At 43.7% G+C, this 15009-nt stretch overlaps 1 protein-coding gene and 1 pseudogene across 12 annotated transcripts in view; both read right to left on the bottom strand.

The window, feature by feature from the left end:
* The window catches only part of Rere (arginine-glutamic acid dipeptide repeats), a 358397-nt gene that overhangs the window by 104178 nt on the left and 239210 nt on the right, over window positions 1-15009 (bottom strand). For all 12 annotated transcript variants that reach the window (XM_031379531.1, XM_031379537.1, XM_031379534.1 and 9 more), the window contains 2 exons: window positions 13861-13985; window positions 12778-12877 (listed from right to left, as the gene is read on the bottom strand). In XM_031379531.1, the coding sequence (XP_031235391.1) occupies window positions 12778-12877; window positions 13861-13985 (225 nt within the window). The remainder of the gene's footprint in view (window positions 1-12777; window positions 12878-13860; window positions 13986-15009) is intronic.
* LOC116097058 lies at window positions 6867-10827 on the bottom strand (annotated as a pseudogene).

Here is a 15009-nt window from a genome sequence, read left to right as displayed (position 1 = left end):
GCCCTGGCTGTCCTGGAATTCACTCTGTAGACCAGGCTGGCCTTGAACTCAGAAATCTGCCTGCCTCTTCCTCCCAAGCACTGGAATTAAAGGCGTGCGCCACCACTGCCCAGCTTCAAACTGCACATCTTAAATGGGTGGATTATATGGAATCTGAATTGTATCTTAATAACTTATTGTATAAAAAAGACAAGAAGCAAAGTCTGGCATAGTGATGCATATCTATATTCCAAGCACTTGGAGACAGTGGAGGCAGGAGGATCCGGAGGCAGTCAAGGTCATCCCCAAGGCTATACTTGAATTTCCATCCAGGCTAGCCTGGGCTACATGAGACTGTCCCAACTTACCTACTGTGTTGGTTTTTTAATATAAATACTGTCATGCCTCCCACTATGACAAGAATGGACTAAACCTCTGAAACTGTATGTCAGTACCAATTAAATATTTTCTGTTATAAGAGCTGTCATGGTCAAGACTAAAGAAAATGGCTCAGCAGTTAAGAGCACTGTCTGCTCTATCCTCTGATAGGTCCTGAGTTTGATTCCCAGCAACCACATACAAGGCTTATAACCATCTATCTGTATTGGGATCTGATGCCCTCTTCTGGCATGCAGGTATACATGCATATAGAAAACTCAAATATATAAAATAAATAAATCAACAACAACAAAAAAGAGTTTCCATGGTCATGGTGTCTCTTCACAGCAATAAATTACAAATACTTACCAACCTCCTAGAGCTATACAAAGAAATGGGTAAAAAACACTTGAAGGTGGCTCATACAGAGAAGTGGAGCTGGTGCCTAGACTGTGGGGAGCCATGCAAGGAGCAAGAAAAATGCAAGCCTAATGAGACTCTCATGTGACAGAGATTAAAAAACACAAGGAAAACATGTTATCACTAGTATTAATGTGGGTGGATATGATCCTCCTATCCACACCAGAGAAACCAGTCTAAGTAAAGCTATAGCCTGCCTAAAAAGGAACAAAATATTAAAAAATTAAAAGCTAAAATCTATCCTTATTTAAATGAGACCAAGAGTAAAAGATACAATTTATGTTAAAATGTCTTTACCTGGAACGTTATAACTAAGTCTGACTACAAAGGTAGCTATGTTACTTTTCTTCCTATTTATTCCTTTATTTACTTAACTTTTACTGATTGGATCTCACTCCAATCTGGCCTCAAAAATCTTCCTGCCTCTGTATTCAGACTGCTGCAATTATGGGCATGTGCACCACCATGCCTGCCACAATAGTAAATTTGTATTCATTTCATTTTTAAAACTAAAGCTCAAAATGTTTCCAACTGGTCAAAGCACAACCTATGAAAGAGTGCCTATGACATGTACGCACTGCTGTGCTGACAACCAGTTGAGAAAGTCTTGGTTATACCACAAACCCATAACTACGAGCCTCTGTCCACACCCTCGTCAAAAGGAGTGATCAGCCCTACACACAGATACTTTGTTGCTGCATAAATAAAGGCTTGTCAGGATTGATCTATTGAAGCTACTGCTCTGAAGTTTATTGGATTTGCATAGTAAACAGACAGTATGTCAACTTTTTCCATTACCCTTTCCAACACCAAATCACTTCCCCACCCCAAAATCCTACTTTAACCCAAGTTAGCAAAGAGTAACCACTTAATGTTGCCTTGTGTGGATAGGGCAGTACTACCAGTGAATGCCCATGAAATCAAAGTGAGAAGCTGTGGTTCACACACTGTCACAAAAGGGCCTCCTGTGGTACCTTTTTGGGGACTAGTAACAGCTACACCCCCTTCAGTGGTTTGAATAAGCTTGCCACAGGGAGTGGCACTATTTGGAGGTGTGGCCTTGTTGGAGTAGGTGTATCACTGTAGGCTTGGGTTTTAAGACCCTCATCCTAGCTGTCTGGAAGCCAGTATTCTGCTAGCTGTCTTTGGAACAAGAGGTGGAATTCTCAGCTCTTCCAGCCCCATGGATGCCGCCATGCTCCTGCCTTGATGATAACAGACTAAACCTCTGAACATGTAAGCCAGCCCCAATAAAAAGTTGTCCTTATAAGAGTTGCCTTGGCCACCCCCGAGCCCCCCCAAATACTCGCAAGTCCCAATTTAATGTTGTCCTTGCAAGAGTTGCCTTGGTCACCCCTGAGACACCCCCAAAATACTCACAAGCACTGAAAGCTAATGATCACAGTACATTCAAGATAAGAGAACAGAAAACCTCTAAGGAAAATTCTAGAGATGTATTTTTCAGACTACAAGGGGGCAAATGAGGCGAGGGGGTCTTTACGGTTAGCTCATCTGTGGATCCTGTCAAATCAATTTCATATATCATTTTCTATAGGGTCAGCTCTGCTATAGCCTGGGGCTGGATTTGTTTATCTAACCATACAATGAACATCAGCCTTTCTCCACTACCTACCAGGAAGTAGGGTAGGGTTCAGAAAACAAGATGCTTAATACCTGATACTTAACAAATTGTTGTTAACTATCTAACTAACTAACTTAGTGATCACTCAGCTAATGGGAGCTTTTGGTCTTTTATTGGAGATGTGGGTGTGCATGACTAAACAAGCACACACTCTTCTGTGTAAAAAGCTTCATCCACATATCTAACAACCAGCCATATTTCAGGGAATAAAGCTGTCTAGGCAGAGGTGTCATTTCTGCTGCATGATTATAAAATTTTACTTATATCAAGTATAAAACAAAACAGACGCGGAGTACTGGAAGAAAAGGTAAACGTAAAAATGGCAACAAATTACTCAGAAGATAAGTATATTTTATTAAAGGAAGAAACTGAGCCTCATAGTATCGATTTAGTAAAAATAATTCAGCATAGTAAACAATCTCTTTTGTAAATGGGCAGCAGCAGAGATGGCTGAATCAAATCCATCAGGATAAGAAGGTGCTTCAATGCTTTATGGCATCAAATGTTGCACATCTACACACAGACTAACACTACCTAGGTCACACAGAAACACTTCTAAAGGTATCAGCAGCGCCTTTAATTCAAGCACTCGGGAGGCAGAGCCAGGCGAGCTTCTGAGTTCGAGGCCAGCCTGGTCTACAGAGTTCCAGGATAGCCAAGGTTACACAGAAAAACCCTGTCTCGAAAAACTAAAAAGGCTATCAGTAGCTTAGCAACCCTGAATTCAGAGCTCACATCCAAAGTTGTTATAAGCAGCATGTGGTGATTCACACCTCTAACCCAACATTTGGGTGGCTGAGATAAGAGGCTAGCACAGGCAACCTAGCAAACTGCAAGGCAGATGGGGCTAAGAAGTGGTACTCTGCCTTAAGAATATGCAAAACAAATCAACCAATAAGCAAACAAAAAGACTGAGTTCTACAGATAATGCTAGAACAGAGAGTAAGACAACAAAACACAAAAGGACAAGTGAGCTACTTCAAACAGAAACAAGATTCAACATAAGAAGCTAGAGAAAGTTGGGGAGCCTAGATGAACATCACACACAAGAGGCCCCAAGACAAAGGTTGTTACTGGGTACAAAGAGCTCGCCCCTCCAAGGTGCATGAGCAAGTACATACAAGTACCACAAAGGTCCACATGCCCAAAACACAACCTCAAAAACACTGCACTCATGGACAGGGTCTAGCAAGGCATTAATGGTAGCAATAAAAATGCTAAAATAATGACTATTATCTAGATCTTCCATACTGTACCAATGATTATTGTCAGTTATAAGACGGATCAGTTGGAGGACAAATCCTATGTTACCAGGATTGGTGGCAAGGGCCTTTACCCAATGAACAATACCTCCAGACCACTGCCCTTCAATTTTAAAGCCACCCCCCCACACACACACACGAGTTAAAAACATATGAGGCACTTTACCAAATATAAATCACATGCCAAACCAGTAAACAAGCTACAAACAATTGAACTTTTGGACCTGGTGGGATAGCTTGCTGGATAAGAGCACACACTGCTCTAATTTAAAATAATGAACAGAATCCTTTAAAGAAATAAGACCTAGATTACCAATTACTTACCAATTACTCTCTAACTGGCACAAAATTAAATATCATTAGCATTCCAAAAAATGAAATTTAGAAAAATGAGCTGGGCAGTGGTGGAGCTGGCCCTTAATCCCAGCACTCAGGAGGCACAGATAGCAGAAATGGGGGGGGGGGGAAGGATGGGGATCCTCTGTGACTTTGAGGACAGCGAAGACTGAGAAAGCCTGTTTTGAACACTTAGCCCCAAAAGAAAAGTACGAAAAAAAAAGTTTAAAATCATTTTGGAAAAGCAAGATAATGAAAGCAAAAGCAGCAGAGGAAAAAGAAATCTGTGATAAAAGCAGTTATTTATCGACTAGTCATGGAGGGTGGGTGTTGCCTCTCACGCCCAGTTTAGCTTTAGGCCTTTGGTGGCTTTTGCCTGAGGCAGTCACCTAGGGAATTAAGCTGAAAGACTTTCTACACACTATCAGCTTATTTCTGAAAGAAGTTCTCAGAGAAGTTCATGCTGAGATACAACTACACCTGTGACAACACCTATTGCCTGAGGACATCTGCAGACATCTGAGTCATTGGTGACTCTTCTTAACTTCTCAATGTTTATGTTATGCAAATATTTTATTTCTAGAGCTTTCAGTTCTTACCTGCCTATATAAGCTCAAAACACACCCAAGTTAAGGAGCCTTGATTGGAAACCCTCAACTTGGCTTCGTGTCCTTTTGTTCTCGAACTCAGTGTTTCAGGTTCCCCTTTTTCCCTCCCTTCGAGACAGAACCCGGTTTCGGGACAGTTTCATAACGGCCCCCAAAGTGGGGCTCAAATACGGAAGATAGATGAAGGAGACACCTTTAAGAAGCAGGGCCCTGCCTAAAAGAATTCAGAAGATAAAGGTAAGAGATCGTACACCAAACTGCACCGTAGATATTTTCAATGCTAGCTAGACTTATTTTAATATTGTGAAATTGTTGTGCATGCAAGAAGGTCTAGGCTGAGTTGACGCTGACCCGGCGTTTAATTTCACCTAGGAGTTTAACAGTGAGAATGAGTTCGAATGAGATGAAAGCAGCGGTATTAAACGTAAAAAAGTTGCTAACAAAAGGAATCAGGGTTGAAAAGAAAACACTGATGGACTTGTCAGAAAAAATAGAAGTTCACTGTCCTTGGTTAGAAGGACTTACCAAGATAGATAAGAAATCTTGGGAGAAAATAGGAAAAGCCCTCAAAAATAATAGGATAGATGGATTTCCCCTCTGCCTTTGGGAGATGGTAATGGAAGTTTGACTAGCTCTGAGGTAACAGAGACAGATAGTTTCCTCAGTAGGCTCCAGTATGGAGAGCGAACAGAATCGAAATATCTCCTCAAATTCAAGCACAGATTCTAAAAGGGGCCAAAATACCTCCCAGGTGAGGCAGAGGTGCAGCACAAGAGAGACAGCGCTGGCTGTGTGCCATGCCGAGGTTCACCGCTCCACTTTCTCTGTAGTTTATTCAGGAGAAAATCCTGGTCTTTGATCTTTATGTTACATGTTGCATGTAAATTTGTTTGTCCTGTCTTAATGAGTGAATGCGGGTCTTCTGTCTTGTGTTTTTGTCATAAGTAGTGGCTCGGCATGGGTTCGCGGGCGCTTGGCTTCCCGCCCTGACCAAGCTCAGCAAATAGCTAGTCTGCGTTCCTTTGCCTGCTGTTCCCGGAGACAAAGCTCTCTGGACTGAGATTTACTTTGTTCCGTGCCCACGACAGGCGACAGACAAGCCTGTGACTCTGTGGAGATTGACCCAGGCCAGTAACACCGGCTCCCTAGACAGAAAGCTACTGCAGCCGAAAAAGGCCTTGGCTTTGTCTCCCTCTCAAGGGCAAATCTATCCCAGTCCAAGGGCCATGCCGCCTGCGCTGAGAGCGGGGACACACAAAGAAGCCTCATCCAAAAAATTCAGTTACTGTCAAACTAAGTGGGCAGGGGCAGCGCGGTCGGTGACAGGGCAAACGCGGCTGCCCGTGTGTCTCATCCTCCGCTCTCAGCCAACACAGCCTTGTTGCCTCCAGACAGAGCCCGGAGACCCCAGTTCGGCCAAATAAGGTCTGTTCCCTCCGAGGTCTCCAAAGGGACATCTTGCCTTTGTACTCTTTATTTTAAATTTTATGCAGACGGACATTAAAGGTCCATGGCGGACCGACATTGGTATCCTAACACTTCAAATCGTATGCCATGGTACGCTGGAAGGACCGGCTCAAGTATGCCTGGTATGGGCCAGACCCTGTCTCGGTCTGGGGCAGAGGGTCCGTATGTACTTTTTCTCAGAAAGATAATGGAGCATGGTGGCTTCCTGAAAGACTAATCCATCTGTAAGGGGAAATTAAAGCTTTAAACCTGTGCTGACTAGGAAGAAAAGTTATGGGCCTAAGAATCCATCACAAACTGGCCACATAGGCCTGGGAAAGAGCAAACAAGTTGTTAGATATCATAAGAGCTGGCAGGTCAAGAAGACATAAAACTATAAACATAGAGGAAAACATGTCTAGACAAACGAGGACATGTCCAAGGCCCAGGGCTGCAAAGACATGCCTGGCAGACACTAAGTAATGGACCATCTGGTCCTCTCAGATATGGTTTAAGGTCAGATGCTCTGTTGACTCAGATTAACACCAACCTTAGGAATTTTCCACTCTGTTCTACACGTAATAGTTAATATTTGAACTAGCCAATCATGTAAGACCACACTGATCTCTTTGTTCCCTCAGACCTTTTCCCTATATAAACCCCTAACTTTCAAGCCTCGCGGTCGGCTCCCCTATCTCCTGCGTGAGATAGGTGTGGTGCTGAACCAGGGCGTCCTGAAATCAAAATATACCTCTTGTTATTACATCAAGATGTGGTCTCTCGTGATTCCTTGGGTGTACGTCCTCTCGAGATTTGAGTGGGGGTCTCCCCCAGGGGTCTTTTCACATCAAGTGGATTCAGAGCTGCAGCCTTCTTAGCGAGTGTGCTTAAACACACCACTGAAAAGTCTTTTTCCTTTTTCTTTCGTTTTCTTTTATTTTTAGCTGACAGCATTTTCTGTCAGCTTTGAATGTGCTTCTTTCCATTTTACCCGAAAAACTGCTTATTCCCAAAGCTAAACGAACAATCAATACACAGGCTCACACCCGGAGCAAAAAAGTTTGGCTAATGCAAATCCATCACAAACTGGCCACATAGGCCTGGGAAAGAGCAAACAAGTTGTTAGATATCATAAGAGCTGGCAGGTCAAGAAGACATAAAACTATAAACATAGAGGAAAACATGTCTAGACAAACGAGGACAGTTGCTATACTGACTTCCTCAAGGTCTTCAATACCTCTGAAGCATTTGCATTCCAAAGGCTGGTGCATCCCAAAGTTACTAGTCTAACCTTACTAATTTACATTTGACTTGAGTCCTGTTCTCTAGGTTCCCTGAGTCAGAGCTGGTAATTTGTAACTGAGTCAGCACAATGGCAGCTCTGCAAGAATTTCAGAAAAGGCTATTTTCAGAGAAACTGTGGCAACTTATGGACTTTGCAGACGATTAAAGGCATATCTTGGCATTGGGTGCATGGGAAGAAGGTGCATTTTGGAAACCTGTGGTCCACGAGCTAGGGCTCTGGCGAACATCCACCTAAGACAGAGGCATGTGCCGAGTGGCTGTGTTTTTAAAACGCATATAATGAGCCCGGTTTGCAGTCAAACTAGATGTACGTGATCTCAAGGATGGGTAGCGCTATCTGCCAGAGACAACAATACTCAGGTTATTTTGGTCTAAGCACCGGTGCCGTTTATTTATGCCTTAGTCCTGCTTTTTTCTAAAAGAAAAGGGAGGAAATGTTGCCTCCCACGCCCAGTTCAGCTCAGACCTTTGGCAGCTTCCGCCTGAGGCAGTCACCTAGGGAATTAAAGGAGCCTTGATTGGAAACCCTCAACTTGGCTTTGGGTCCTTTTGTTCTTGAACTCTGCGGGACAGTTTCAGGTGGGAATACACAGAATAGAACGTCCAGTGGAAGGAAACAAGTTCAGTGGAGAGCAAACAGAACAAAAACTACTGCTCAAAAGAACAATTCTGTAACTCTCTTCTTATAGTAAGCAATCCAGAGAAAAGAAAATCAAGCTCTTAGAAAAGACTTGAAAAGCCGACAATTAGAAAGTCTATAGACATTAACATTTAAACTCGATAAACTAGAGATAAGACAAAATGTTTAAAAACACAGACTTACATATTACCAAAGCTGACCAACATGAAGATAAACTCTGAACAGACCTGTACCTATTTATAATTTTATTCTTTAGACTGTTTTATTATTATTTTAAAAGTGTTGTGTGCACACACACCTGTGTGTATGTGCTCCTGGAGGTCAGAAGAGGACATCAAATCCCCAGGAAGTGAGTTTCAGGGACTGCCCAGTACAGACATTGGGAACTGAATTGTAGGACTGCCCAGTACAGACATTGAAGACTGAAGGCCAGTGTTGCAGAAGAGCAGCAATCCCCATAAATTTAAAATTAAAAATATTAAATTTTATTTACTTACTGCACATGCCAGAGCATGTCTGTGCACCATACACGTGCCAGCACCTGTGCCTACACAGATGCCTGGATGCTTGTACCGTTCAATCTACAGAAGCAGCAGCATAGCCTCCCCTTCTGACATGCACATTCCAGGAACCAAACTGAAGTCACCAGGCTTGGCAGTGAGGCCTTTACTCACTGAGGCAGATCTCAGGCCCTACTTAATTTTTTTTAATTTTGTAAAAAGTGTTTTATCAACTCTATTTTTTTATAAAACACAGGGAGAAACTTGGCCAATCAATGCATGACTGTGACCATAGGGAAATGGACTTCGAGAATCTAAAAACATACGAATGTGTCTTTACCTTGTCTACGGCAACTGTCTACGCTTTCCCACAAACCCAATTAGACAGTGAGGAAGAGGTTGCTTAACTCACTTCCTAATCAGTTTTCTGCTGTCCCTTTTTTCCAATCAACAGATTTGTGGCTGTGCAGATCACACTGCCCATGGCTACAGTGGCCTTGATAAGTGAATCCAACTCCTCATCACCTTGGATTGTAAGCTGCAAGCGATGCGGAGTAGCATACTTTCCGGAGATCTTTAGAAGCATTACATGACAACTCTAGCCTGAGTGACGAGGTGGCACTCCAGAACCACACTGCAGCACTGTACACAGCACCCGCCCATGGCTTGTGGTGCGAGTCTTCAAGTGTCTGTGGATGAGGCCCACAGGAAACTGTAGACCTCTACATGAGTAAGACACTGCCTTAGCCTTTCCACTGTGTTTGCTACCTTTGCCTCCAACCAAGGTCTGGGCGTGTGATGCCCAGTGCTGCCCCATGCCATTGATCTTGAAGCTGTCAGCCCTAGTTAATTTCAAAATAATTCATAAATAAATATTCAGATTCTGATGACTTTACTAGTTTTTGCAAATGTTTAGCAATAAGACAAACTATTTTACAGATTCACTAACTACACAAAAATGAAGGCTATCCCATCAACATCCCTCATGGACCCATATATGAAGTTCTTTAAGGAAAATATTAACAAACAGAGGTGGGCAGTGGTGGGGCATACACTTATCTCAGCACTCAGAAGGCAGAGGCAGATGGCAGCCTTGTCTATATATTGAGTTCTAGGACAGGCAAGGCTACACAGAGAAACCCGATCTTGAAAAACTACAAACAAACAAGGCAAAATATTAACAAATGGACTGAGAAAGATTAATTCTGTTAAAGAATAGCTGATTACCATTTGAAGGCAATGTCTCTCGGCCTATCAAAACAGGATAGCCACTGTAATGATCTCATCAGCTACCAAACACCAATAAAATCAACACCCTTTCATGACCAGAATCCTCAGTGTATTTAAACAACTAGCACCACACAGACTGAAAGCTCTCTTAAATCTTAGATAAGAAAGATTCCAGGAGAATTCGAGAAAGCACAAATAAGAAACACATATTAATTGCTTGTTTTTAATCCCAGCCCTCAGGAAATAGAGGCAAAGGCAGGAGATCTCTGAGTTCAAGGACAGCCTGCACTACAGAGGAAGTTTCAGGACAGCCAGGGCTACAGGGAGAAACTTTGTGTGCTGGTTTGAATAGGAATGGCATACATAGACTCCTGTACTTAAATGCTTGGCCCAGAGGGAGTGGCAGTATTAGAACGTGTGGCCTTATTGGAGTAGGTATGGCCTTGTTGGAGGAAGTGTTTTTGAGGTGGGCTTTGAGGTCTCCTAAACTCAAGTTACACCCAGTGTGACACACAGTCTGCTGTTGACTGCAGATTAAGATATAGAACTTGGGGGTTAGAGAGATGGCTCAGTGGTTAAGAGGCTCTTCCAGAGGTCCTGAGTTCAGTTCCCAGCAACCACAAGGTGGCTCACATGTAATAGGATCTGATGCCCTCTTCTGGTGTGTCTGAAGACAGCTACAGTGTACTCACATACATAAAATAAATAAATAATTCTTTAAAAACAAAAGGCGAGTAATACCGCTCTGGCTCACATGCAATGCTCAGGGAAGACAGCTTGGCAGCTAAGAGAACATGCCACCAAGCCCGACAAGCTGAGGTGTGTTGTTGTGTGTGTGTGTGTGTGTGTATTGTTTTGTTTTTCATAAACAGGTTTTCTCTGTGTAAACAGGTTGTCTGTAGTCCAGGCTGGCCTCAGACTTGAGACCCATCTGCCACTGCCTCCTTAGTGCCAGGATTAATGGAGAGCGACACCACCTCCAGGTTGTTCTTTCTTTATTTCTCTCTTTCTCTCCCTCTCTCTTTCTTTCTTTCTTTCTTTCTTTCTTTCTTTCTTTCTTTCTTTCTCTCTTTCTTCTGAAAGGCTGGAGAATTTTAGAATTTAAGATGAGGGCATTTAATAGAAATGTATGTATAATATATAACCTTTACCTAAAAGGGGGAAAACCTCTGTAACAAGCCAAAAATGTGGAGTAGCCAGTTCCAGGAACTCTGGCCTCAGGGCTCTGGTTCCCGAAACCTGCCCCTCCTGACTGATCCACAAGGAGGGCAGAACTAGGAATGAAGGTCTACTGGTTTATGAGGCTCTCCAGCCCGTCGACCAGTAGATGAAGATTACATTCCTAGAAGGAATATGTTCCCCTCCCTAACTGAATACCTTGGGTTGGGTCCCTCTGAAATTTTCCGCTGTTTTTATGTTATGTTTCCTTGGTAACCCTCTCCCCGCCCCAGTTTGTGGTCTTTCCCTTTAAATATCCCTCACTTCTTATGTTCGGGGTCAAACTCCTCTGGCCCACATGATCACGAGATCGACCCCAGTACCAGCCTATCCCAAATAAACCTCATGTGATTGCAGCAAGTTCGGTCTCTCGTGAGTCATTAGGTGGTCGTGTTATCCCGAGACTTGAGTGAGGGTCTCCCAGCTCTGGAGGTCTTTCATTTCCTTTCTTCCTTCCTTCCTTTCTTTTTTTTTGGTTTTTTCGAGACAGGGTTTCTCTGTGTAGCCCTGGCTATCCTGGAACTCACTCTGTAGACCAGGCTGGCCTCGAACTCAGAAATCTGTCTGCTTCTGCCTGCCAAGTGCTGGGATCAAAGGCGTGCGCCACCACCTCCCAGCTCATCTGAGTTTTTGATCATAGGAACCACATGCTGGAAGAAGAGAAATGACTCTTGTAGGATGTTCTCTGACCTTACAATTGCAAAAGTGGCACGTTGTTCCACAAAATAAATGTTTGTTTGTTTGTTTTTGTGACAGGATTTCTCTGTGTAACCACAGCTGTCCTGGGACTTGGTTTGAAGATCAGGCTGTCCTCTAACTCAGAGATCTGCTTCCTCTGCCTCCATGTCCCACTGTTCCTGTCTGCCACTACACCTGGCTTGGTGTATTTTTTTAAGGTAACCATAGCAGACTCTCCTTTAGTGGCATTGTGAGGGTGACCTAAGATCATCTGTGCACACAGGACCCAAATAAATGAGGTTTCAATAAAGACACCTGTTACTAGGAACTCGTTTGAAGCGTCTCACAATCCCAGGGGTCAGACAGATCAAGATACAGACCTGGAGTTATAATGTCTTTCCTTACAATCTCCGAGACTAGTGGCTAAGGCTACAATATTTTTTTGTTTTCTGTAAGTGTGTGTGTGTGTGTGTGTGTGTGTGTGTATACATGCAACCCTAAGTGTATGAGTGTACACCATGTGTATGCAGGGGCACACAGATGTCATGTCAGTCAGATCAGGAGGGGCTTTGGCTCGTTCTGGAACTAGAGTTATAGGCAGCTGTAAGAAGCCATGCCAGCTGCCAGTGCTGGGAACTAAGCACAGCTTCTCTGTGAGAGCACTGGTGCTCTTAAGTGCTGAGCCATCTCACCAACCCCACAATTCTCCTGTTAATCTTTTAATTGTCTATTTATATAACTTGTTTTTATATATAAGTTACGTATGTGAGAGTATGTCATGGGGAGGGTGTCAGCTCAAGTGTAAGCCCAGCAAGCACTCTGGACTGCAGAGCCAGCATCATTCCTGTATCCTAGCAACACCATAGGACCCTATAGCTTTGCCACACCTTGCTGCATGCTCTTCTTGTGCTCTTGAAAGTGACATCCAAGCCGGGTGGTGGTGGCGCACGCCTTTAATCCCAGCACTTGGGAGGCAGAGGCAGGTGGATTTCTGAGTTCGAGGCCAGCCTGGTCTACCGAGTACGTTCCAGGACAGCCGGGGCTACACAGAGAAACCCTGTCTCAAACAACAACAACAACAACAACAACAACAAAAACAAAACAAAAAAAAAGAAAGTTACATCCAGAGACTTACTGTATTCAGTGCATTGAGAGTGGTGTCATCCCGAGACGCTGCGACACAGCCATCCTCTGTGGAGCCTCCATCACACATCCCTGCAAATGCTGCCATGCTCCTTTGGGGGAAAGGATGGAGTTTCCTTGATCAGCATACATCAATATCCGAATACACAATGATTTTTAATCCTTAGTTTGCACGTATATTTTCTGGGAGAGTCCATTAATACATGCACATTATGTAGTCTTCAGCCCGGCCAAGAGTCTAACGTCTTCCCTAGGGACAAAAGTGTGACTCCCATGGGGTCCATGCTACTTCTCTATTTCTCACAGTACTCCACTGATTGTGATATTTTTTTAAAGTACCCATATATACTATTACCAGGCATTAATTTAAAACTTTCGAGTCTCTGGAAAATAGGTGAAATTAATTCTTCTCATCTATATACCAACTGCCTTTCAGTGAACTAACAGCGAAGAGACAAGAACAGGCAACAGTCACTTACTTCATTCACACTGCCTCATCTCTGCACCACTGTGCAGCACTGTGGACTGCAAACAGCCAAGATGATCAGCGGCCCCAAGCTATGCACTTCAGTTTTTACTACTGCACACTGGTGAGGCTGCAGGGAGTAACCCCAAATCACTACAACGGTAGGCTCTGCCTGCACTGCTGCATGGAGGGACTCAAGTTTCTGTTCTCTTTGTCATTTGCATGTATGCAAGTTCTATAGGATAATCACAGATAATTGTTCCTGCATAGGGAAGTCACACAAATGTCAGGCTGGGGTCAAACACTAATGAGGAGGCACAGCAGGAAGAACAGAAACTGTAAAGTGAGGCAATCAACTCTCAACTGCAGCGAGGGGTGCTGATAACCACATGTGTGGCTGAAGAGGTTCCTAGGTTTTATGTGTAGCAAATATCAAAAAGAGGAAAACTGGTAAGCTATTTTTGTAGATAAGGAGGATCACTAGTGCAGAAAGCAATGCTCAGAGAGAAAAGGCCCCATTACTAATACGGGAGGAAGGGAGAGACTTTACAGACATTCATCAGTCTGGGTGTTCTAATTCAGAAAGCAGTGGGGCTAATTTCCCATTACCTTGCTGCCCTCAAGTACATGAGGAGGTCACAGTCACTGACTCCAGGCATCCAGACAAGTTCCTCATGCTGAGTCACAGTATCACCATCTGGAGAAGGAAATGGTTGCAAATCTGGAAGTTTGGCCTGTAAGACAGGGATGAAGAAGTCACCATCACGGCAGGATACTGGAAAGATGTATTGCAGAAGCATCTTCTGGACCTGGTGCACTGGTATACCTCATGTGCCTCTTTCCTTTGCAGCAGAAGTCACGACAAGACTCCACTGAAAGCAGTGAGCGGCTACAAAGCCCACAGTATGATGAAGTATTATGAAACGTGAAAGAATCCAACACACGAGTGGAACAAGCAAACCCCAAGTATCACCCAGTGACAGCTCTGAAGAAGAACAAGACACACATCTCCAAATTACACTCACAAGTCAGACACATGGTGACTCACAGGACTGCACCTAAGGACAATGTGTCAGGGTTAAGATAAAACCAGGGAGCTGCTGAAGGGAACACAAACATCAGTCTAACTTAAATGGTAGAAACAGCATGGCTAGGATAGGAGCTGCTTACCAAGAAACAGGATGGAGCTCTCTGGACAGAAAGGACTGTCTGTGACTGGCTCTGCCTCTGCAAAGCAAACTAACTAACACATAAGAACAACGCATCAGATGTAACACAAATATCCCAAATAAGAACAGAAGCGAAGACTAAGCAGATTCTAAGTAATCAGGTCTCTGACCTACACTCTGCTAAGCAGAGCAGGGACAGTGGCTGCTATAGCCACCAGAGACCTGGGGACATCAGACACCTGCTAGTCACCCAACATTCTTAACTCAGCAAATGCTAAGCATGGGCATGTTGCTTTGATGTTTTACACTATGCTAAAGTTAAAAAGTTCTCACTCATAATAGTTTTTACAGGGAAAAAAGCAGACCAGGGTAGAAGCAAACACTGGAAATACAAAGGGTCATGTGGTTAATTTGAAATAGTCTAGCAGACACATGAAACAAAACTCCAAATCCCAACCTCGCTAGGCAGGCTGCTTAGCCATGTGCATGTAGGGGGTAAAGCAAAGACAGGAACAGGACTGCCCCAGCCAGGGGACACCCTGAGCTCACAGGCACTGTCCCCAGCCAGGGGACACCCTGAGCTCACAGG

Source organism: Mastomys coucha, unplaced genomic scaffold, assembly GCF_008632895.1.
Source record: "Mastomys coucha isolate ucsf_1 unplaced genomic scaffold, UCSF_Mcou_1 pScaffold18, whole genome shotgun sequence".
Classification (NCBI taxonomy): domain Eukaryota; kingdom Metazoa; phylum Chordata; class Mammalia; order Rodentia; family Muridae; genus Mastomys; species Mastomys coucha.
Note: the sequence above shows the minus strand (reverse complement) of the source record. Positions and strands in the feature narration are given on the sequence as shown.